This window comes from Nannobrachium achirus (assembly GCF_963921795.1).
Source record: "Nannobrachium achirus genome assembly, chromosome: 7".
NCBI lineage: Eukaryota > Metazoa > Chordata > Actinopteri > Myctophiformes > Myctophidae > Nannobrachium > Nannobrachium achirus.
The window spans coordinates 45,660,720-45,687,059 of NC_137816.1; the positions used below are offsets into that span (position 1 = coordinate 45,660,720).

The following is a 26,340-nucleotide window of genomic DNA, read 5'->3' on the forward strand; positions in this document are numbered from 1 at the left end:
TTCTCATTTGGATTTGAGTCAATGTGGAATTAAATGTGGAATTAAAACAATGTGAACAAAACAAAACGTGTTGCTTGTTTGATCTCAGGTTATTTGCAGTTAATCAAATCCATTAAAAGTGCTGTGTTGGGCTTTATTATTCTATACATTCAGGGTTTTATTTTTATTTGACATGATTAGTCACGAATTCCAAGAAGCGCCACCGGTTTGTCAGTTTTAGAATATGACCACAAGAGGGCACTGGATTTCAATACATCAAGTAACTTGTGCATGTGCAGTTCTGTATGTGCCTTACAACCACAACCTGGTCTGGTAAAGTGGTTCTCAACATGGGGGTCCAGGCAGGGACCCCCCAGAGGGAGTAAATAATGCACTAAAGAATGTCACTGTTAACTATTATATTTACTGTTGAGAAATAACAGAAAGCCCTTAGGGCAGAGGATAAAATGCACTTTGACCTACGAGCAATATCACTTGACAACCAGTAGTGGTCCTACCTGACCACATCTCAATAGAAGAGCTGGTAGTCCCTCTAAAACCACCATAGTTGTTAGTATATTGTATTAACATACACTACCATACACATTGGTAAAAAGTTTCATACACTAAACCACTGGGACATAATCCCAGTTATTGTGTGGGTTCCATGTGGTCATGTGGAACTCTGACAGCATATGTTAATTGAATATTGATTACAAGTGTTTGGCAAAGGGTTACCAGTTTCCTCTCTCTCTCTCACTCACTCACACACACACACACAGACACACACATTCTCTCTCTCTACATCACAACACATACCGGTAATATAAATATGCAACCACACTTGCAACTTCTCAGAATTGCACCTTTCTAATTTATAATTGAAATTAACATGGTGTAAAGATTTACAAGAACCTTTATTTTCAAGCTTGCACATTCTTCCATGAAAATAAGAGTCATACAAATACACAAAAGAGCAAAAACATATCTTGCATTTATTGATTTCTGTATCCAGTGCACGGACCTCATAGCACAACCTTCTGTGTTGTGGTTTATATTGGACAAAAACAACCACTACCTACACAGCACTATACAATTGTTTTTATTATTAAGTTCTTGTACATAACAAATTGCACCCACTAGTGATTCCATACACCAAGCAGATTCACTACTGAGCACTCAAGTGGTCTGGTGTACCAGCCTCCTCAAGTGGTCTGGTGTACCAGCCTCCTCAGTTGAATTGAATTTAGTCTGGCAGAACATATGCTGCGTTCACGTGGTCCGCAGGAAGGTCCGACTTTGCAAATTAGTGACATAATTCTTCTGACTTGTCTAGTGTCCGGAGAAGATAAATGGAGCTGGCCAAAAAGCTGATTTTGCGGCTATGCTTTGCTTTCAAAAGGCATCTTGCTAAAGCTGCAAACAGTTTTAGCTGGATAATGAAATGAACAGAAAACTGATTACAGTATGTGAATTGGTAGAAATGTGTTTTCCAACAAACCTAGGCTATACCAAGTTAACAAGAAGTTACATTTATGTCACCTATGGGCAACATGTGAACTATACATTTTTCATACTTCCAAGCTTCACTTATCCAACTTGGAAGGCCGTTCACATAATATTTCTGTGTCCAATTACCAACACCACAAAGGCCATCCATAACTTTGCTTAGATTTAAGTCAGAGATGTTTAAAGGTAGGGCAACAGATAACGGACAACTTCATATATTTACATAATATGTCATATCTAACCAACATTAGTTGCTTTTTACATAATCATATCATGAAAACGTTGAACTACTACATAGAATGGAACTGCACAATGACATCACAAGTGGAGGAACCTGCTAGTTGTATTAACTGTGGATGGTATATTGTCTTATGAATATATATTGTAAATGTTTAGCATTCAAAACCAGCTTAGCTATATGGAAACCTTTCTATGGTTAATATAAAAGTGAATGTATATTGATGATGTAAGTGTCCCTGTACACTGTACAGTATTGAGTGGTGCGGTCAAGCACCAAGGTATCCGGCAGATAAAAACGACTTCCAATACGGACGTCAGAGCCTTAACAAAAGAATATAAATAAAATAAAATATATTTTCTGGATTATGGGAAATGTTGGAGTCAAGGCGGATTTAGCTGATCAAACGTGGATATCAAAAATCAATATAACATATTCATTGTTCAAGAGAAGGCCACATTATAACATCGGTACTATCCTTTCCACACAAGTTGAATTTCCAGCATTCAAAAGTATCTGTTGCCCTATCTTTATATATATATATATGTTAGGGACTAGGTTGGAATTAGGGTCTGCCAATCCTAACAAAGGAATTGGAACTTGTAGCAGCCTCAGCTTTTTGCAGGTCTTTCAGTCCTAGTGTAACAAAAAAGCAACTGGGTTAAGGCAGCGGAAGCTTGCGATTGGCTGAGCGGAGGTGCCGGAAATCGTGATAGAGATACATCTAAACCTAGCCCTAACCCTAGTAAAATGAAAAAAAAAAAAAAAAAAAAAAAAAAAAAAAAATGCTGATGAATGCCAACCGGGTGAAATGCTAACCTGCCGAAGCTGGTGAATGTTAACCTGGTGAATGTTAAACTGGTTGGACCAACAGTGCTTAACCCAGTTAACCCAGTTGCCTTTTTGATACACTCGGACTGAAAGACCTGCAAAGAAACACTCTCCCTAAGAGAAGGTTTCTACCCGAGGCATCTCAGGGCAAAAAACACTAAGCTGCAGCCATCTTGCTAATCAAATAGCAGCATACAGTACCAATTTAATTAACGTCTTGCTACGTTTTCAAGAAAGCAGAGTAAGCACCGTTCATGTACCATAATGTGCCAAAATAACCTATAAGTGAAAAACAGCACACATCAACTTGTTACCAATTCTCTTTTCAGGGTAATTAAGGCTAATGAAAAGAGAGCATCCTTGTGTGTTGAAATTGGAATGTAGAAAATGTGGATCTTTCTCTGACACACTTTAACAGTGGTTCTCCAATCAAATTAATGTTTCACTGACCATGGGATCACCAGCCAAGAGCTGTTAAATAACAATCACCCTTTGATTTGAGTTGCTCTTCCTCCTTGTAAGAATTGTCTCACAAAACTGGACATTTGTTATAAAACCTGCTCCACAGAGACGGCATGCACTGTGTCTAAAGAAAGGCGGTTTAAAAGACAGGCACAAGATGTCAATATCATCTTACTAGTGGTCATTCATTATTAAACATGCCTCTTCTTTCTTTTTTTTTTACAAAACCCATAAAATACATCTTAAAGATTGTTTCATGTGATAAAAAATAGGCAGAAGTGTTTATAAAAAAGGATTATACAAACATCATGTACAATTGAAGCCTTCAAAAACAAGAACAAAAAAACATTGATTCAGCTTTACCCAAATTAGCACGTCACTGACCTCCCATTTGCTCGTTTATAGTCAAGTATCAAGGCAGCAGCATTTTCAAGAAACCAACTTGTTGCTTTGAGCACATTGCTTCGAGTCGATTTCCCCTCTTTTATAGTGGTCTCCCTTCACGTGCAGTCAAAGATTCACCAAATAAATATTAATAAGCCCTGTCCGTTTTGGTCCAGAACCATGGATCCACATCCCTGAGAGGGACGGGGACGGGGGACGGATCAGACCAGGTCGGGGGGCCCAAAAGTGTGTTGGTCTCGGCCGAGTGGGAACTGCTGTGTCCAGTCGATGATGGCTGGCTTGAACAGGCCGCAGCAACGCAGCTGGAAGAAGGCTGCCAGATTTCGAACTACACCCAAGCTACACAGGAAGAAAAGGACATTGTGGTTAAATATAAAGGAAAGCCCCCACCCCATGGGGATGTTTTAAATAATATTTCAGGGGTATCTACTACTCTACTCTATTGAACAGGACAGCAGGGAATAACTGGGAAGAATGAGGTCATGTGTCATGAGCAAATCATATTGGGACATTAACTGGTTCAGGCACTGATTCCTTCCAAAAAGCATATCATTAGAAAGATGATTACAATCAGAAAACACTATATTGCCAAGTACAGGGTACATAAAGTAATATGCCTTGTTATAAACAAGCGTTACTCACTTGTAGGGGTTTTGTCTCAGAGAGATGGCTTGGGGTTGTTTTCTCTGGTGGTGCTTCAGGGTTATTCTCTCTGCTGTTGTAAGACCCAGGAAAGCAATCTGTTCAAAGAGAGAAACACCTTACTGTTATTCAGTGGTGGGAAAAGTACTCACATTTTTTACTTAAGTAAAAGTATCAATACTCCAATATAGAAATACTCAGTTGCAAGTAAAAGTCCGGAATTCAAAATGTACTTGAGTAAAAGTACTGGCATCAATATGTACTAAAAGTACCAAAAATAGAGAGCACTCGTTATACAGAATGTAATTTTTTTCTCTCCAAGTTTTCCAATAAATAAAATGTATAAAAATCCTACAAGCTCACAATGCGTCGCAATGCTTTGTGAGCAAACCGGAAACACTATCTTTGGGGCACTTGGGCCCTGCGGATCGGCGATCCGATTTTGGATTGTTTTTAATCTAATCTAATTGATTAAGTACAGTACTTAAAGACCTTGTGAAATGAAGAATATGTTTTTCACACTTTTAGAGCTTATCCGTGGTAATCATATAGGCATTCCTAACACTAGATGCCCAAAAAATTGAAAATAAACAATGTTTGTGTATTTTCATATAAAAAGTCCCTAAATAGCCCATTCTTAATTATTTGTAATTTATCTGTAAACATTATAGATTAGAATAATAAGCAACTTGGTAACAAACATTATGTACAAGATGTAGTCTCGCGTAGCCAGACAACTATTCCACAATCTCTGAATGCTATATAGAGTCTGGAACAGCAGCTCCCTAACGGCGAGTATCGGAAACGGGCATTACCGTTCAATAAAATATATTTTAAAATGTCATTTCTGCTAAGCAGCAAGCTAAACATGCTTATATGATTTTTATTTATATAATGATAAATGTGTGTGATGTGAGACTGAAACGGAAGTGACGTGGGGGCTTCACTTCCGCTTTATCTCGCACTCATCGTTTCTATTTCCGTCTGCCAGACTGTATGCCGGGAGCATTTGACCAAATCGCGGAGGCAACAGTCTGGCCACGCGAGACTATACAAGATGCAACCTGGTTGTCTCTCTCTGCCTTGCTAATGATGGCTACAAACAAAACATTAGGCTTCACATGACTCAGATTTTACGTTCCATCGCCTGAAGGGCTAGTCCCTTCTGATTGGTTCAGAAACACACAGGCTTGCGTTTCAGACTAAAGCTTCAAAATAAAATGCCCAAAATAGCCATTTCAGTGGGTTTTTAAGTAAATGTACTTGGTTACTTTACACTACTGCTCTTATTATTGTCATGACATCAAACCAGTGACTTCCTCGTCAACAGGTAGCAGTTTCACCCAATATCCTTGCATCCATTCATCTAGAGTCGGTTCTGATTGGCGTTTGGTGGCGTTGGTGGCACAGTTGTGTGCCCTGCTTCTAACTTGTTGTTTGTTTGCCTTTTCTGAGCCTTTATTTGAGATTTAAAACAGAGAGAGATGATAAACATGGAGAGATCATGGGAGTGACATGTCGCGCCATTTACCCCTCGGCAAACCGGCAGTGGCTCTGGCATGTGGTACACAATGTTTACAGTAACATTAGTTTTATTTCTGTTTCTTTACTGTAATTGTATTTTATCAGGAAATACTGTCAGATGGCTAAAAGCAAGTATTCTATCACGCACACATTATTGTTTTTGTTCCCATACCCGGAAGGGAAGGCTCTTTACATCCTATAATGCAGAGGGCACACAGTATGAAAGAGGTTGCGCACCCTGAGAAGATCCGTGTTAAATGATTAGAACTTAATGTAGGAGTAATTACGTTAAGGTATAACTGTGTCTAATGAAAACATTATTATTTCTAATTACAAACTCATCATTTCTTATTATGGCTTCATTCTGTCTTATTCTGTAGTCTGTACTGTAAATTAGGGTGGACCCAAAGGAACTAGGAGCATAGCATAGACATCAAACCTACTTTATCTAAATAGCACTCTCAAAATTAGCCTCAAGCATCTGTGAAGTAACAGCATACATCAATGTGACATGCACACACACCTGGTAAAGCTGCATCAGCAGTAATATGGAGGACCAGGAGGCGTGATAGAAGGCCAGGCAGAAGATGCTGAGCACCCAGGGAGAGCAGTTGACCACAGCTGACAGGACACCCCACAGCCCCTGCTCCTCATAATGCATGGGGCAGTGGTTCCTCCAGTCTGAAAGAACACCACAGCATTTTTACACTGGAAACACTAGAATAATAATCCTTTACACTAAGAATGGGACGATAAGCGATATTATCGTTTATGGTGATAAAAAAAACACTCACGATAATCGTATCGTGAGTCGTCCTCCGTCATGCACTGGGATCAATTCACTTTTTATTTGCCGAGCTGGATATCCTGTACCACTTAACTCTTACAGTGCCGATCCCGAACTAGTTCGGCTTAAAAAAAAATATATATATATATATATTTTTTTTTTTACGTCATCTGTTTACACGGCCCGCGAGAGCGTCGCACCGCCGATATTTACCATCCACTCCAATGCAATCCAGGATCTTTAGAGCTCATTTTCTCTGTTCCATGCATATCCATATTCCATGCATGAGGTGTGCAAGGTTTAATCATGGCTAAATTGCCGAAAATAGGGCTTCTAAAATGCTTGGTAGCCAATAGCTAACTTCAAGCTAACTTCATCCTCTTCCTGTACATGCACAAAGGAAAGTGTTCAGGCAAGTCATGGCTCCAGGGATTGTGCATATACCAGCACTTGACTATGTAGCATTCTATGGCCATTGGGCGACCTCTAGTGGTGAAAAGGTGGCATTGAAAGAGTTAAACCCTCTATAATTGGTAAAAGGTACTTATAATATACGTACTTGATACTGTCTTTTTTTCCACCAAAAATATCCAATCTACAAGCTCACAACAGATCTGCAATTTTTTGGCAAATGTTCTGCCCCAGGATAATGGATTTTGATCAAAGCGATAATATCGTAAATCGCGATTTCTTTTTTCACAAAAATCGTGATATGACATTTTCATATCGTCCCATCCCTACTTTATGCATAAAAATTAAAAAAACGAAATTCGTAATGTGATTCATGGATAACAACAAGTAAAAGTATCACAACTCACTGAGAGTAAATAAAGAGTGTGTGAAAATAGCAATATTACGCGATATATAAATGGACAATGTGCATTTATAGAGGATAGTGATTTTAGATCACTCACACACGATACAGCCATAGAACATCCATGATCCCATCGTCAGCAGGAACAACAGAAAAAGAACGAAGAAGTGATGATTCCTTGCACCTGGCAGCAGATACAGGAACATTGGTTAGAGACGACAAGTTGTCAATTGCAGGACACAATTTAGGTTCAGGAATATTGTGTTATCTAATCTATGCAGTGGGTTGTGTCTTTACGGAGGTCAAATTGACAGTTGACTAATTCAGTGGTTCTCAATCTGTGGGTCGGGACCCAAAGGGGGGGGGGGGCCCAAATGATTTGGGGGGTCCCCAGATGATTAACTTAATGTGCAACATTGTTTTCTCTCTCAACAGTAATCAAACCAACATGAATTTAGAGGGTATCTGCACATTTCTGAAGTGACAATTTAAGGCCTTTTTATTACCTCTAAAATGACAAATTAAACATTGGCCAAATTGTCAAATATTAGAGGCAGGAATTGTGAAAATAGCCGTAGATCGTCTATTTTCACAATGGAACCGTGTTATACAAAATGTTATGCCTCAACTCTTAGTGCTCGTAGGGTAGGGGGGTCCCCAGTTAAAATATGATTATTTTGGGGGTCGCGGCCTGATAATGTTGAGAGCCACTGGACTAACTGACTATCGCTCAAGCACATCACTACTTCAGCATCACTGCTGTCTACTATTGCTGACTGTTACAGTATTCCACTATTCCAACTGGTATACTTTAGTTTATTGTATTTCTACTGGTATTGTGCCGTTAATCTGTCTTCATTTAGCCAGACTACCAAACCCTGCACTACTACTTCCAATTTACTCTTAAACCGGGATCAGATTACACAAATTCAACCCGATTTTGCCACAACCACCGGGCCCAATTATGAGTGTTGGGAACAATCTTAAATCATGTCGAAAGACCAGCGTTTTGGCGTCTTACATCGCCCCACAATGGAAAGATGTATGTAAAATGTATGATAATTATAATATAGAACGTCATGCTCTCCAGTGAGCACTGCCTAGGTGCACATAAACATGGCTGAAGCACTGCCACATTACTGATTTACTTAATAACCAGTAAGACTCCCTAATCGGGAGATAAGCGACCGTAGGTCACTTATCTCCACAAATAGGGCAAACATTTTTTATTCCATAAACTTCCTGATCCATGTTGATGACATGAGTGTAGACATACTGTGTAGTGATTTTCGGGCCAAAACTGTAGGAGCAGTGGCCAAAAATGTGTTTTAAAAATCGGCCTGTAGGTGGCGCTAGAAGAGGGCCATGTGAGAAATGAGGGGTGGGCTGTCCGCGTTGCCTTGGCGGACGAATAGGTACTGGCCCCGGCTCTCCCGGACGCTCCTAGCCTGAGTTACGGCATTTTATGTGAGCTGCAGTGGCAGGGGGTCCTCCACTGGGGGCGCCACCACTTTTGCATCCGTTCTGGAGCACCAGGAGTGGGTGGTCCCCAGGAATTCCCCGTGAGCAGCTCCGTTGGGGTGGTCATTTGGTCATTTTTGCACATTTGGTATTTTTTTTACACCTGGGGGTCCCCCAGGGACCTGGGGGTCCCTGGAACTCCGGGGGTCCTTGGAGGTTGTAGTTTGGCAGGCAAGGAGTTTGTGTGGAAATTTTGGCATGGATCGGGCCAACGGTGGCCGAGATATGAGCAGGCCAAAAGTGTGACGTGTGAGGTGTGACTGACTGACGGACGCACGGACACCTCGAGCAGCTTTCTGTAGTAAGATGCGACCTACGGTCGCAATTACTATATACCAAAGCATTCAGGTTTAAAGTAATTCATTTATAATGTCATCTCTTATGTGTGTAATGTTTCCATTATAATTGTTTGTTTGTCAGGGGTTAGGTCATTTACATATTGATTGATTGACGTGGAGATGTCAGGCCCATGGGGAAAGAGAGATTCTACAGGAGTCTATGGCATGATTGCAGAATCTGACAAGGTAAACATAGTGTACTGTACTCTGATCCTGCCACAAACCACACACACATTCAGACCATCTCACCGATGCAGCCGTTGATCCATATAGAGTGATGGTCCTGTTTTGCCACACATGTGTCGCACGTGAAACAGTGATTGGTTCTCATGGGTTTCTTCAACTGTGACAGGACGACACAAACATGTTAAGTGGTATATGGGGTAGGGTAGTGCTAGATAAAAGTAAAAAAAAACGTTGTCTTCTACATTGTTGAGTATTTAATTAAAATAATTACAATGGAAAGTTACACTTTTCAACTACAACTTTAAGTACAGGGCTAAATTTCAATTTATAATTTCATCTAAATTTTTGTCTAAAGGCACATATATTTCCAATAGTAGCCCTATCGCAAATAGCCACCGGGGGTCTGACACCATTTTGCATATTAGACACCTTGTTCAAATAAAAGCCCGGGTTCGTGTAAACGCAGGGGCCGTTTATTCAGCCTCCCGTTAATTTCCATACACGGCCCCTCCCGCCACGGGCGCGAGGTTGATACTGGCCGGCAATACTGTTTCTCCAGCAGCCGATATTTCATGGTGGTGGCTCCCGTCGTGGTTCCTGTGTTGAATGTTCTTGGAGCACTAGCGCCCTCGGGACGCATTAGATAGGCTCCACTGGGAGTGTAGTTTTGTCTGGCATATTCTTTCTGTCGAGCATTTTCTTTCTGTTTAAATCTTAGATGTGCCAGCAAAATTTCAATCTCTCTGATTTCTTCTTCAATCCTTTCCATGGCGTTGGGTTAATAATCCCACTTCTTGACACCAATGTGGCGAACTGCAACCAAATAATGGCCTGGTGCAGGCCGGTGCCAAAATAAATAAAAGCCTGCTGCAAACAACCACCTGGTTATTTTACACTTACTTTTTATGACAGATATATCCTATCCATTCTTGCACAGCACATACAGTAATTAAAGTGAATGTGATGTTTTGCCTTACCATGCAAGATGTGCAGAAAATCCTGGGGTCCAGACAACCAGCTTCAGCCAGCATCAACACATTCTGAGAGAACAATCACATGAATCAGTATTGATGGGTGGCATTTGTAGTCCTAAACCAGCTATATTGAGGACCAACACAGGTGTTCAATTTGTCTGATTGGCATAGAACCAATGTTCTACATTAATCAAAACACCTGTGTTGGTCCTCAAAATGGCTGGTGTAGGACTACAAATGCAACCCATGAATTGCAAATAATCAGCATTGTACAACAAACTATTTTTTAAAGGAGCACTGGCTGCAGTATGAGTTCTCTTTAGCTATCGGACAAAGGTGCTTCAACATTTGTCATCACCTTGTGATGAAGTAGGATGCACATTTAATTGCAACCTGTCACTCACAATTTTGCATCAATAAATGGAGATTTTATTTTAGGCAGTAATATGGACGATTGGACGTAGGTTATCATCCACACAACAGTGGAAGTTTACAGTATACAGTTTATGCAGACTTTCTGAAAATGTGCCCCACAGGAAGCATATACACACAGAAAAGAATCAGACCAAGAACTGAATCTTGCGGGGCAACATATTTGACACGTTTATTGGCCAAGTCCAAGAAATTATGTACTAGTGTAATAAAGCATAATAAAATTTAGAAATTGTATACTGCTCTTACCATTTTTTTCTCTTCTTCGGTTGCCTTGACAACTCCTGGGTCTGTCCAGAAGGCACGGAGATAATAGTAGAGGAGAGCAGTGGCATTGAGTGTGAACAGGACCTGTACGGTTGCACTGAGGCCATGTGGAGGAGCCGTTAAGGAGTTTGGCATGTTAAAGGTCATGTTAAAAATGAAAAATTAAGGTTTGAGCTGACCATCTAACCTTCTAATCCCCAGATTAGGGTTGTGCTTTTATAGATCTGCTATTTTCACTAGTTTGGGTCCCGGGCAAACGTCTAACTTATTTTTGGGGCGTTGAAAGCTAGAAAGTTTGGGAACCACTGTTCTAATCTTTTAAAGTGCAACTAAAACAAAGCTCTCATCAAGGTGTAGCTGAAGGATATCAGGTAGGAACCAGAGGAACCAGGTCACCAGCATCCAGAAGACTGTAGCCATGAGAGCAGTAGCCGGGATAAGAGATCGGAAGGCTGGGCTCGGCAAATTCCTGTTCAAATGCAAAAAAGGTTGATATCAACAAAAGTTTATAATTTATACTGCACACCGGGCGGAAGGAGGAAATATCTGATACTTCTCAGATGTATGGGTCAACACAAATCACAACAAGCTAAGCTAACATGTCTTTGTCAGTGTTATGAGTCACTCATGACGACACTGTTGAACACAGAGTAGCATTGAAACATGACAAACACATTTGTAAATATAGTTTGGACCCTGTAGATATCTATTTCTACTGTATATCGATGCAAATCAATTGTTTATTTAGCAATTTTCTTTTCTGATTGAAACAGAGAATGGTCACTCAAGAAGAACACGAGCAGCAGTAATTACATCCTCACCTCGAGGCCAGATTGACCACTCCGCACACACAGGCTAGCAGGACCCCTTTCAGCAGCCAGGACTCAGAGTTCATGTCAACTATAGCGCCCACACTCCCGAACATAGCAACGCAGAACGAGAACTGCAGAAACACCTGCAGACAGAAACAGAAGAAGGCGTTAAGATATGAACATAGGTCATCGTTTTTTTAAGACAGACCCACATTACATTTTGATGTCTTCAATGCAGGCGAGTGTTGTGTGCGCTGGCGGTTTTCCACACCTTGTACTTGTTGACAAGCCGCAGGCAGCGGGAGTTGGAGCGGATCCTCTCCTGCTTAACGTGGTTGAGCATGTGGATGAGCAGCGGGCTGTGTACCTGGTGGGCCAGGTCGATGGGGGTATGACCCTGTGGACAAGCCATACAATACAGCCATCAAACACCACACAACTTGAATACATTAGAACAGGGGTCTTCACGTTTTCAGGCCAAGGACCCCTTAGCTGAGAGAGAGATGAAGCAAGGACCCCCGATACATATTGTATAAAATTGTGTTGCAGATTTAAAATGCTGATGGATTTCTTATACAGCTTAGACTTGTTTGACAGCACTATCATCTGTGTAGGTTGGATTAATGTGTATTTTCATATATTTAACCACTTGAACCACTACTAGTCAAGCAGACTTCTTTTCCCTCTACACAAAACCTCTGTGCCAAAAAAATTGCCGATCTACAAGCTCACAACGCCTTGCAGTGCGAGGCGTTGTGAGGCGTTGTATTTTTTGGCTAATGTTCCACTAAGAATAGGGATGCTAAATAATGTTCAAGTGATTAATGTAAAAACATGATCCTATCACACAAAGATTTGGCAGCCCCCCTGTAGTAACTCTGAGGAACCCCTAGGGGTCCCGGACCCCTGTTGAAGACCCTTGCATTAGAAAGTATTGTGTCATTGTCGCATGGAAACCTTGGACTTACGTCCAATATACTTATTACATTTCAGGAAATGGAAAAAAGAAGAACATGTGCTCCAATGGATCCAGTGTAGCTATTATTCAGCCACAAGCTCTACTTATTACTGGTTAAATATTTATAGAACCCACATACAGACAAAACCACTTTCAACCTGGCATCCCTATTTTGGGCATTTTCTTTAGGCTTTTTTATTTCTAAAATAGTGAAAATAGCCATTCTAAAACGCAATGGTTCGTCTATTCTTTTCTTTTTGCACAGTCATATTGTACAACAAAGTAATAAAATAGGGCATTCATTTATTTAAAAACATAAAAAGAAAACATCCAAGGTTTCCGAGACACCGTCATGATTTCAAATAGCACCAATTATCAAAGATCTTCAAATGGCAACAATAATTGGTGCCATTTGAAGCATTTTGATAATTGGTGCTATTTGAAAGAGTTTGATAATTATTATCAAACTCTATCTTGTTATGTATGCGTGTGTTGAGGAGGCTCACGTTGACATTTTCTGTGTCCACGCTGGCTCCTGCCTCCAGCAGCAGGTGAGCTGCGTCTACGTTTCCTGCCAGCACGGCGCAATGCAGCGGAGTGTTCCTGTTCACTTTGTCCAGAGCGTTCACTGAAGCATTGTTCTTAATCAGGAAGTTAGTGGGCTCCGGCCTGCGGTAAACAATGTACGGTAACATTAGTTTTATTTGTTTTTAAATGGAACACAACTGCCATATGATATAGCGTTATAATAAAAGAATAAGTCTGAATGGCAGAATGACAATTTAAACAAAGATTTGAAGGCTTTTCTGTATTTGTTTAGACTAGAGACACATGAGGGGAGAATGGGTAAATGGCGGGTGTGCACCACCCAACTGATCACAATACTTTGTTCCCTGTGGCGCTTCTTTACACCACTTTATCATCGATGAACTGCACCGTTCCTGCATTTATCCTATATCATATTTTCCTATAGATTTATTTGTTTATTTTTCCATTTCCCCTTCAATTTAGTCATTGTTAAATCCCGATTTTTTTTTTGTGGGGATGGTGTTGTAGATAGACATGTCTCCTCTGATACACATAGAGGCACTAGCCGCTTCTTTTCGCCCGGTGTTTAACCGCCAAAATCGGATCGCCGCTCTGGGGTTACTAAGTAACCTAAAGCTAGTTCTTCCGTGCCGAAAGCGGAACCGGATATGTATTTTCTGGGGGCAGGACAACACGTTTGTCTGTGGACACTTTCTCCTGAGTTTACTTCCTTGTTACACGCAGCAGCATTGCTAGCAGTTAAACACATAACTAAGAAAACCTGCAGATCTGGGTCTAATGTAAAGGGAAACATCATTTATGTGACCACCGCTCCAGGCTAAATGTAAACAGAAATCCAGTTTTTCAAACAACTTTTTTCCTTTCTCTTTAGAAAGCACAGAGCTTTACCCAATAATCTTCTGAGCTGCTAACATCAACGGGGTCTGACCATTACAATCAGGGGCATCAACTTCCTGGAAACACAAAAAGAGAATAATCAGGACAAAAATAACTATAAAATAAATAAATAAAAATCACAGGCAGCACAGGAAAATACTATAATTGTGATTTAAATACTGAACGTGAGTTACAGTAAGCATCATACGGCGGAAAAGGTAATGTGATTTCTTGTTTTCACATACACATTCAACATGGTAACAAGCACTTACAGCAGGGTTCCCCAATAGGCGGCCCGCGGGCCATTTGCAGCCCGCGGGGGGCTACTGTCTGGCAGGCGCGTGCGTGCCATAGAGTTATAATAAGAATAGAGAGGGCAACTGATATCCCCGCCCGTCCACTTGCATTGAGTTGCTCACCCAGCGCATGAAGCGTACTTCCGCGTTTGAAACGCCTCTGAAACGTGACGTAGTGGGGCGACTATTTGGCTTCTGAGCCAATCGCGACGGTCGGGGAGCGAGAAACGGGGAGGCGGGGGTAGCGGGGGGCTATCTGCCTCAACTGAACTGTTTGAATAGTCGCCCCAACTGCAGTACCTCAAACGGCCACCATGTACTTTTTGCTTCAAAGCGCCCCCAGGGTTCTGGGGGCTTGGTGCGTGCGTGTCAGTGCGCGCGCGGCCGCGAAAATTTTGCAGTTTTTTGGCGGATTTGGGTGATTTCTATAGCGGTTTTGGGGGACTTTTATTACGGTTTCGGTCGGTGATTTCCCCCCACGCAATGGTATAGCAAGGAGCCACAGACAGACAGACAGGCAACACACACACACACACACACACACACACACACACACACACACACACACACACACACACACTACAATGCCCTGCTCTGTTTCACCAACAGTGTGTTTCAAAAATATAAAACCCCCAGCCATGCAGAATAATAAACGACAGCACAAAGCCCACATCAGAAAAGGGTTAGGGTTTGCACGCCGGCAGACCAGACAGTTTTGCAAATAAGGGAGAGATAAAGAGAGAGAGAGAGAGCACATTATAAAGTCAATCTTCTTACCTTGTTAAAACCTCACTTTATCCTTGATAGCGAATGAACTGTCCATGATGTCATGCAATAATCCATTGGTATTAAAGTGATGTGTTGCAAATTAATGAAGCAAAACACACAGTCCACCATAAAGTAATCATGTTTCTGTGTTTACTCCTGCACCGCGCGCGTTGTGATTTAAACCTAGACTGCTTCCGGGTAGATCTGCCGTTTCCCTAGCAACCTAAGCACAACGGTGGGGGCCAGGGTTGGGCAAGGAGGTAGGGAGCGCTTGGTTGTATCTTCTTGGACCGCACGGAGGTGCCGAAAGTCGGGGGGACGAAGATTTACTATTCTATAACTCGGTAACGGCGCTGAGTCTGCTCATGCGACTGGAGGGGGCTCAGGGGGGGCTGACCAGCTACCAGGGGGGGCTCTAGCCCCTGTAGCCCCCCCCTTCCCGCGCTACTGCCCACCAACCCCAGTAATAATGGTGGTATAAGAGCAGCAACAACACTAGTATATCGTCGTTGTCGGGTGGAAACCTCGTATCTCCAAATTTGTACGTTCTTTCGCAAATCATACAAGGCCGTCGCACAAAAGTAGTGAAAACAGCAGATCTACAGTTGTGTGCTTGTAGATCGGCTGTTTTCACTAGTTTAAATCATTTTTATAATGATAAATTCAAAACGAACGGTTTTGGACATACAAGATTTTCACCCGACAACGACGAAAACTGTCGCTGGAGTAGTGGGAACGCCACCGTCGCCCCCTGCAATGTTGTGGCCCTCGGCTTGGTACCCGAGACATAATTCGGCCCTTGGGGAAAACTAATTGGGGAACCATGGCGTACAGCATAGAATACAAATCAAAATGCAATGTCCCTTCGTGGAAGCACAAGACATAAAGAAAAGGCACAATAGGAAATCAGTGTAAAAGCACAGTGAGGAGACGACCGACCTGGCCTTTAGCCATGAGATACGCTGCTATGGCCATGTGCTGGAACAAGATGGCCAGGTGGAGACCTCTGTAGCCTTCTCCATCTGCTATGCAGGGGTCTGCTCCATACCTCAACAACTGGATGACAATGGGCAGATGACCTTGCCTGCACAGGAAACATAAGTCAACATCATCTCCTCTTCAATTCTACTACTACTATTACCAGGGTTCCCACACATCTTTACCAATTCATTTCCAAAACTTTTCCAGAATACCCAAAGACAATGCATACCTATTTTTTCCAGGACCTTCCAGGACCCTTGATCAATTCCAAAACTTTTCCAGTACTGGAAAAATATTGTTCTAATTTCAAAACATTTCCAGGAATTTCATGACCGTGGGAACCCTGTACTAATACTACTACTACAACTACTACTACTACTACTACTACTCCTCTGCCAGTGCCACCATCCATTAAAGGATATGAAACCCTGGTTTCTTTCTAAACTGGACTGAAAAAAAAAAAACATCTAGGACACCACAAGAGGAAGTAAATGTAAATGTCCCATCTCCTGTGTACTGTACATATAGAGCTATATTGCCTTACCCCGAAACTTCTTTGCTTTTTTTTTTACAATTTTGAAAAACATTTAAAAAAAAACTTCAAATAGCTGATCTACATCGACACGTTGTGAGCTTGTAGATCAGCCATTTGAAATAATAAAAAACATGTTTTTCAAAATAGTAAAAAATGGCAAAAGATATTAGGGATAAGGGGTAAGGCAAAATAGGGCCCAGAGTGTTGTTATTTGTTGATGACATGCATGTACAATGCTATTGTGTAAATTGTCTTTATGCTACGTTGATAATACAGATAGATAGGACCACAATGGAAATAAGTCCCCACGACTGTTTTGTGTAATACTTTTAGTTTAATCCTTAATTTTTAAATTTCATGATGTTTACATTTCTGACAAAGTATTTAATCAATCAATCAATGGTGATGAAAGATGCCCCTAAGCGAACAAACATGTCCGAGTTGCCTGAAACAAAAGATATGCAGTTTTGCATGTAATTATGCTAAGACAGACAGATAGCGTAACCAGCTACAGTGTACATTTTCCAAGCCAACTTTATATTTGTAATTCTTCAGTTGATAAAGTCATTCATTCCTCCGGAAAATAAATCTTAAAGTGTAAACAACAAAGTTCAGTTTTTGTCACAGGAATGAAGGCTAGCTGGACACCACCACGGCTGTTCCCATCAGCCTCCACCATCACCCCAGACAAAAGAATGAAACTACTGCTACTTGTTTTTAAGCCAATCCTGAGGACAAAACTAAATCGGTGATCAGTGTTGTGTATCCTTAAAACTGCATGAACCTAAAAATACATGTATTTATATTGTCATAGTCACCTTATAGCCCAATGCAGAGGAGTAGATTTCAAGTCTCCACCCAGCTGGTCAATGACTGCTCCCATAGACATGTAATACCTGGAAGAGATAGGTTAGGACAGGTTACTTCTTACTATAAAACGGGGGAAGCTGGCGCAAACCTCTAATCTATCTATAAATGCGAGAAGTCTCTGCGTGTGTGTCTGTCTGTCTGTCTGTCTGTCTGTGTGTCTGTAATCCGCGTATCTCGAGAACCGTTCGTCCCACCGGCTTCAGATTCGGCACGCGCGTTCCCCGCCGCGGCACGGAGTGCAGTGCCGGGTCTCGACCCGACCCGACGCGCGGTTTTCCCGAACCGGCGCGAAACGTTCGGAATCTCCTTATGCGGGGTTGATTGTTGACATCAGGCTGTTCCGGAGGAAATCGGCGAAAGCTCTGACTCATTGTGACATCACTTCATAAAAGGCTCTGACATCACGTACGCCACATGAGTCAACAAAAAATCTCTGTGAGTGTGTATGTATGTATGTAATCCGCGTATCTCGAGAACCGTTCGTCCCACGGGCACGCGCGTTCTCCATATATGGGCGTTCGTCCCACGGGCACGCGCGTTCTCCATATATGGGCATAAAATGAATGCCCCCATATATGGGCATAAAATGGATTGCAGACAGACAGATACAGATATCTCCATATATGGACATAAATGGACAGAGGCAAACAGATGGTCAAAGATCTCCATATATGGGCATAAAATGGACGCAGACAGACAGATACAGATATCTCCATATATGGGCATAAATGGACACAGGCAAACAGATGTTCAAAACAGGTCCTATGACAACAGGTATAATGAGGTTTGCATTAAAGGGGGAACCGGCACTGTGTCTGCAACACAGTTGGAGGCACAGACAGATACTCCATATATGGGCATAAAATGGACGCAGATAGACACATATCTCCATATATGGGCATAAAATGGACCCAGAACTATAACTGCAGTGATCTCCATATATGGACATAAAATGGACGCCGACAGACAGACAGACAGATACAGATATCTCCATATATGGGCATAAATGGACACAGGCAGACAGATGGTCAAAACGGGTCCTATGAAAACAGGTATAATGGGGTTTGCATTAAAGGGCGGGGCATTCATTCCCTATTTACATTGTTCCGAGTTGGCCAGGTCGCCGACTAGACGCTGGGCCGCCCTTCAGCTTCTAGTATACACAAAGCTTAAAAATAAAGCCACAAATCCCCAGATATGGCGAATCCAGATGTCATAAATATCACTTCATAGAACGGACATCATGACTGGCCTGACAACTCCATATATGGGCATGCCTGACATTTCTGACAACTCCATATATGGGCATAAAAGTGGCACAGGCAAACAGATACAGACATCTCCATATATGGGCATAAAAGCATATGGATTTCCGTGTCAGGCATACCCAAATATGGTGTCTAGGTCATCAGACTGCCATGGTTACTCAGCATGTCAGAGTGAGTCCACGTTGTCATGGTTACCACTGTTGACACAATATGGACTCCATATTTGGACTTCACTTGTGACTCATCGTGACATCATCACGATGACAAAAGCAAAATACTATAAAAGCTGTGTAGATAGCGTCAGATAGACAGATAGATTCTACACCCTCAAAGTGTTTAAATAGCAACAGTAAAGAAAGCAAGCAGAACCAAGATGGAATGTTTGAAGTTCCTCCTCAGATTCTTCATGTTTGTCTTCAGTGGCATGCTCTTCGTGGTAGGTGCTGCAGTCCTGGGTGGGGGTGTCGTGATGAAGGTGTCATCCTCCGTCCCGGGCCTAAGCTACCTGCTGATGGCCTCCGGGCCGGTCCTGGTCCTCATGGGCATCCTGGGCTGCGTGGCAGCCCTCACAGACAGCAGGTGTCTGTGGCTCCTGTTCTTCGTCACAGCACTGATGGCCATCCTGGCACAGGTGGTCGCAGCGGCGGTCGTCCTGAGGGTCCCGGGGGTGTTGAGCGACCTCCTGGGCCCCGAAGCAGTGAAACTGATCGATGAGTACGAGGTTTGGACTCTATCTGTGATTGGTGTTGTCACAGTTTTGGATGCATTGTCCATGGCTTGCTCCATGGCACTCTACTGCACCTCAAAGAGGAGAATAATGGGATCGGCTTGATACAACTAACTGGAGGAAAGAATAACTAAATACGCCTGATACAACTACCGTAACTGGAGGAGAGAAGAACTAGAGGAGAATAATGGGATACGCCTGATGCAACTAACTGGAGGAGAGAAGAACTAGAAAGATGCAATTCTGGCAAGTGTGGTTGCCCTGACACGAGTCACAAACCTCTAGTACAGACAAAGCCAGATGTAGGAGCGGTTAGCACCGCTTAAAAATACACCCGCAAATCCCAAGATATGGAGAATGCCTGGACTCTATATTTGGGCATGCCTGACAACTCCATAAATGGGCATAAAAGAAGCACGGGCAAACAGATACAGACATCTCCATATATGGGCATAAAAGCACATATATGGATTTCCGTGTCAGGCATACCCAAATATGGAGTCCAGGTCACTGTATGACGTCAGTAATATGACATCAGACTGATGACATCCAGATTGCCACATATTATTACCAGTAAGACTCCCTAATCGGGAGATAAGCGACCGTTGGTCGCTTATCTCCACAAATAGGCCAAAAGTTTGTTTTACCAATTATTACACTCTATGTGAACATTTACATCAACAAATCCCAAGTACTATGCAGAACGACCCATTTCAAGTTTTTAATGTACAACAATATTTAGAAAATAGGTCTACAAGCTGACAGTCCTCGTCCCTTATATTCCCATAGGTTATATGGAGATCTCAGTGTTTGTCAGTCCTTGTTCATTTATGCCCATATATGGACATCTCTATATCTACTGTAACAGTCCTTGTCCCTTTATGCCCATATATGGAGATCTCTTAACTGTAAGTCCTTGTCCCTTTTATGCCCATATATGGATATTCCTGATGTCATCAGTATATGAACATATATGGGCTTTCTGATATGCCCATATATGGAGATCTCTTAACTGTAAGCCCTTGTCCCTTTTATGCCCATATATGGATATCCCTGATGTCATCCGTATGTGCCCATATATGGGCTTTCTAATATGCCCATATATGGAGATCTCTGTATCTCCATATATGGGTATAAAAGGATACTTCAGGTCTGACATCAGGTTTGTTTATATTGGGTTGCTAGGTTTGACATCACAAACTCTATGGGCCATCTGACCTAGAAATCTATATTTGGGCATAGATGACTCATCGTGACCTCATCACACGTCGACCGCACGTGTGACGTGCGGTCGACCGCACGTGTGACCGACGGACGGCCGGTGGAGGTTTTCATACTAAACTGCGACCTTACGGTCGCAATTAATAAAGGATTAAATCAAATATACGGTATATGGGCATTCCCAGAAACAAAATCCCTTTTATGCCCATATATGGAGATTTCTGATCATGTCATCAATCCCCGGCCCTAACTGGGCATTCCCAGATGATGCCCTGTTAGCCCTTATGCCCATATATGGAGATCTCCAGGCATCAAACCCAGGCCCTAACTCGCCAATGCCCTGCTTGGCTTTACTAATTAACATACGTGTTATGCTTTTATACCCCTTTTTTACCCTGTCCCAATGTCATCAATATTAAGGACATATCTGGGAATGCCCATATTTGGTAATGCCCATATATGGGCATGTTTTGACATAACATTGTTGACTATCATGCAGTGGTCTCCATATATGGGTAACTGGTCCGATAAAGGGCGAGGTCCCATGTCGCCCTGAGGCGTCTTACTAGGCTGCATTTTGTGTTTCAATTGTCTTTGCATTTTGATTTCCAAATTGAACAACTTTGTTGTCTTCGCATGCATTTCATGGAACTAATGTCCATGAGAGAGGGTTGCTTGGTTGAACATCTGAAGGATTCAGTATCTCTGTGTCCAACATCTAAAATGGGTTTCCTCATCTTTATGTAAGGAAGGTAACTTTTCGTGGCTCCAAGGGGATGAGCTGTCTAGGAAAGCGTTTGCGTGCGTGTGTGCATGTGTGCGCGTGCATGCGTATATGTCAATAACATGCAGACATAGTTTCCAATGCTTACTTGACCAGCTCAGAGCGGTTGTTGATGGCTGCCCAGTGCAGAAGTGATACATTCTCTTTGTCAGGCTGTCTTACATCATATCCAGCATCCACCAACTCTTTACACCGGTCCAGGATGCCAAACCTTCAAAGAATAAGGGAAAAGATAAAGTATTAGCTAGAATTTTAGCCTGTTTATTCCCTAGAGGGAAATGATATTTCAGCAGCCAGGACTAGTAGGACATAGCTAGAGCCACAATGGAGGGAACTAGAAGCAGATATAGAAATTAATTGCACAAGGAAGGTAGATACGAATATTTGTATTGTACCATAATCAGATAGGAGCTACCAATATTTGCACTGAAACATCCAGAGTGCAGGCACCGCCTTCACTTAAACATAATCCAAATATAATGGCGCAAGTGGCATGACACTCGCTCCATTCAAAATAGAATATTATTTATTTAGATTAGTTATGTTAAAGTTGCAAATAGAAAGAATAAGACACATCTCCAGTGCTCTATATATACACATGTTCATTGTATTATGTACTGTATACATGTACTGCTCAAGTCTACTGATATGGTCTGTTAGGTCCTAGTATATCGAGCCTCCTAACAACATCATTGGTTTTACAGGCAAGTAAACTATGAATAGCACAGCAAATAGATGGATGCATGCTACATTGATCAGGTTTATAATGATTAATTATTGAATGTTACTGCAGTGGAGGGGCAAAGCTCGACGACTCTCTAGCACAAACACAAAAATAACCTGCTGAGCTCTCAAACAACCTGCTGAGCTCTCAAAATCCAGTCCAATTTTCTAAAAACCAAAACCAAAATCTATTTGACTCTTGAGACCGAAACCGTCAGTCATGATAGAGTAGTAGTAGAATTTCAGGTGGTTAAAAATCCCAGGCATGTAAAATACACTCCGTGTAAACACATGCTTAGCTATCCTGACAAAAGACATGATTAACTGCAGAGATAAGAAGTCAGATTTAGATCTAACAGTGACCTTTGCTCTACACTACTGCACGATAACTTGAGGTACAACTTATGGGCGTTGACAATTATTTTAGTCTCACTCTGTGTTCTTTTCATGGTAAATGATCTCCATTCGTATGCACTTTCCAAAGCCCTTTACAATGATATAATAAAAAAAAGAAAACTCACAATAATTGTATTTCAGGGAATTAAAATTATCACAAATCTTCGTCAGTCGTCAATATCCTCCGTCATACACTGGAATCAATTTGATTTGCCAGGTTGCATATCTGGTCTAATCAGCGGATATGGAACCGGCCTCGGTGTGTGTGTGTGTGCGTGTGCGTGTGCGTGTGCGTGCGCGTGTGTGTGTGCGCGCGCGTGTGCGTGTGTGTGTACATTACCAGATGTAGTAGGCAAGCTCTAGGCTAGCTGGCACAGAACAGAAACTATGCTTCCCACACTACGTTGCAACGTTATCATGGCTGAAGGTTCAGTGTCATGCACAGCACAAGTTAAATCAGATGTGTGGAAATACTATGGATTGAGTAAAAATGTACATCCAGCTCTGTTTGGCCAATTAAACTTACTTAGGTTAAATTAGGTCTACTGTAGCAGGGACTGATGTTGACGTTTATCTAAATATTTGTTACGTTATGATACTGGTTGTTAAATGTGGATGTGATGAAGCAAATGAGCTATTCAGCGTCATAGATAAAATGTAGCAGTAGGCAGTCAACAATAGAGGCTTTTTAAATATATCTGCTCCTTCCTGCTATCGTTTTTGAGTGCCTGTCTACATTCTCATTTGCACCTCTAATGTAAGTTTGATCATTTAATAGGCTGTATTTATCATTCATCATTCTACAGTCCAGTCCATGTTGTCATGGCAAACTTTCAAACAGGACTCTATGCAAAATGTTATCCAATCCAAACAATCATTTTCATCATTCTTTTGATTTAGCATAAAAGGACCCATTGCCTAATTCAATGGTTTTCAACCCTTTTCATATCAAGTCCCATTTGCATTTATTCAGCATTTGAGCCACGGACCACCGTTTGATGAGATTTAGCCTCTCAGACCCAAAACGTATGAATATTTTCTTATCATTGGATAAGATTTTGTCCACGACTCCATGCCGTATTGATGTGGTGCCATAGGAGAGATAACAGGCAAACGTTGATCAAAACAACAATTCTTCTACATTGTTTAATTGAGTGCAGAATTTTAACTAATATTTTAACTCTTGAGCGTAAAATGAAACGAAATGGGTTTATTTTAGACTCTCAAGAGTTAAAGAGCTATAAGGGTCCATTTGGTTACCAACTCTCCATCATTTAGCTGGGGACCACTTGGAACCCCCTCAAGGACCACTGGTGGTCCCCGGACCACTGGTTGAAAACCACTGGCCTAACTTAACCTACTGTGTTGCCTTGACGATGTCCCAACTGCTGCTGTCATCCATGTGCGAGCGTTTCTTCGACGGCTGACTGTCCATTGTCTGATCTGTGTTTCTGCCAAACTGTCCGTGGAAAGCAGGCATGAACCCGTGCACCATCCCGCCATATCCCGGAACTCTGGGTCCATGACTGTGTGAATGACCGCCGTGTCCGTGTTGGCAATCGTCATCCAAGTGGCTCTGACACTGTAGTGGGACACAAGCAAGCAGAAAACTGACAAATTGTGTACACTCCATTTGGAAAGATGAACAAGGAAGTGAGTAGTATATCTGGTTAGTCTCGCGTGGCCAGAGTTGCCTCCTACAATTTGCAAATGCTTCCGTCATCCAGTCTGGGAGACAGAAGTTCTGATCATGAGTATCCGGCAAGCTCGATAATGTTTTTACAGTCACACACATTTATATTAATATAAATGAAAATCATCTAAGCATATATATTGCAGCTTATATTTTAAAATATATACAGAAATGCCATTTGCCTCAGATTTCAGGAGGTTTAGTTCCAGACTCTATATAGCATTCAAGGATTGTGGAATAGTTGTCTGGCTACACAAGACTACTATCTGGAATGGATAACCATGAAATACTGTCAAATTATGGGGGTTCTTGATTAATTGATTGATTGAATACTTTATTAACAGTTCGCAAAAAAAGCACAGGAAGTACAGTTCTATTAAATGTCTACTAAAAGGAGTAAACCCAAGAAAGCACTATGGCCTATTTGAATTGAGGTCCTTGTTGGACTTACAAATGAAGAGCTGGCTTTTAAAATGTGCAGCCAGGAACTATCTGATAATAGATCAGATAATATTGAGCTCACGAACATGACCTGTCAATTCTCATACTATGACTATTGATTGATTGAAGTATTTATTAGAAGTTTGCATAGGAAAAGGTACAGTTTCATGACAGTACAGTTCACAGGTACAAGGTCAACTAAAAAGCTCAGGAAAGCCACAACTTATTTACATTGAGATCCTTTATTAAATGCTCAACTAACATTGAATGACAGACAGATAAAACACAGCACTACGCAATAGAACAATAGAAGGGTCAGAGGGTAAGGTTAGGCTAGGTTTACAGTATAATGTACAGCAGTAGCTCTGAGGGACAATAATACAATATTGTCCAGCTTATAAGATTAAGTTGGCTCTGCATAGCTCTATATAATCTAGTTGGTCAGAGTCACCATCCAATCAATGACAATGTCATGCAGTAGCCTACGCTGTTTGAGTGACATGTTCGACAGGGTTTCATTTAGCAACTCACTGAAACTGAATCACAACACAGACACTTCATGTGTCCAAAGCATTGTGCTGTTTGAGAACATACGGGAAGGCAAACAAATGCACCTGGGCTGGGCCTGTTTCTATGACAGTGTTTCTCAAACTTGCTAATTTCAAGGTCTCCCCTTAACTCTGACAGCATACAAATGGAACCAAATGGACCCGTTAGTTCCATCTGTAATTCTGTATACTACAGAATTGTAAAAGAGTTACAGACTTGTGACTCAATTTAGAACCCCATTAAGAAAAACACAAAGTCACTGGAATCCACTTTGAGAACCACTGCACATGAATCCACCCTTGGTAAACACAAGGAGCTGAGCCTGAACGTCAACTCTCAGACCACTGTTTCTAAACGCAGGCTGCACTACAGCCACCTGTCCTGAATGAAACCGTTGGTAATAGCAGAAGCACTGCATAGTGACAGAGATGGAATAACGAAAGCGAAACGGATAAAAGGAGCATCTTTTCATGTTCAAATAGCACATGGAGGAGAGTTTCCGCAACAGCTCGCCAGCAGCTGGCACAACCTTATCATCACAGATGCATTTTATTATTACACGATAATGATAACCTGACTCGGGGGAACTCCGCAACGTAGTAGCATTGTAAGAAACGTGTCTAATCACGCACATTTAAGCGTATAGATTACCGGTAAGTAAACAATGGCTCTGTCAGTGTCGATGTGTCTAAAAAATAAACAGCTACGTTGCATTGATCTTGCATTGATCATCACAGCGATCAAGCTAACATCACTGCTAACAACCTGTCAACACATGATAGCATCACACAACAAGAATATGTACTCTCTTGACAGCTGGGGTTTCATTAAAACACAGTAAAGGTTACAATGAGATCAAAGGGGTGATAAAGGTCACCATAATAAAGCCAACTTACATCGCTATCTTGATTCCAGTCCATTTTTGTTCTGTTGTTGTGAAGGGAGGAAAGGAAAAGTTCCTTCCTCTTCACTTTTTACTTCCTG

General features: G+C 41.8%; 1 protein-coding gene across 1 annotated transcript; it reads right to left on the reverse strand.

Moving 5' to 3' along the window:
• Positions 1-961: 961 nt before the first annotated feature.
• zdhhc13 (zDHHC palmitoyltransferase 13) lies at positions 962-26,340 on the reverse strand. The gene is made up of 17 exons (XM_080729732.1): positions 26,253-26,340; positions 24,035-24,255; positions 21,643-21,765; positions 17,503-17,580; positions 16,108-16,252; positions 14,117-14,181; positions 13,186-13,348; positions 11,993-12,118; positions 11,731-11,864; positions 11,276-11,378; positions 10,892-11,014; positions 10,214-10,276; positions 9,300-9,393; positions 7,292-7,375; positions 6,114-6,271; positions 4,067-4,164; positions 962-3,763 (listed from the first exon to the last, which is right to left on the reverse strand). Exons 1-17 carry the CDS (start codon positions 26,274-26,276, stop codon positions 3,625-3,627), a joined length of 1,941 nt encoding a protein of 646 aa, XP_080585858.1. The 5' UTR covers positions 26,277-26,340; the 3' UTR covers positions 962-3,624.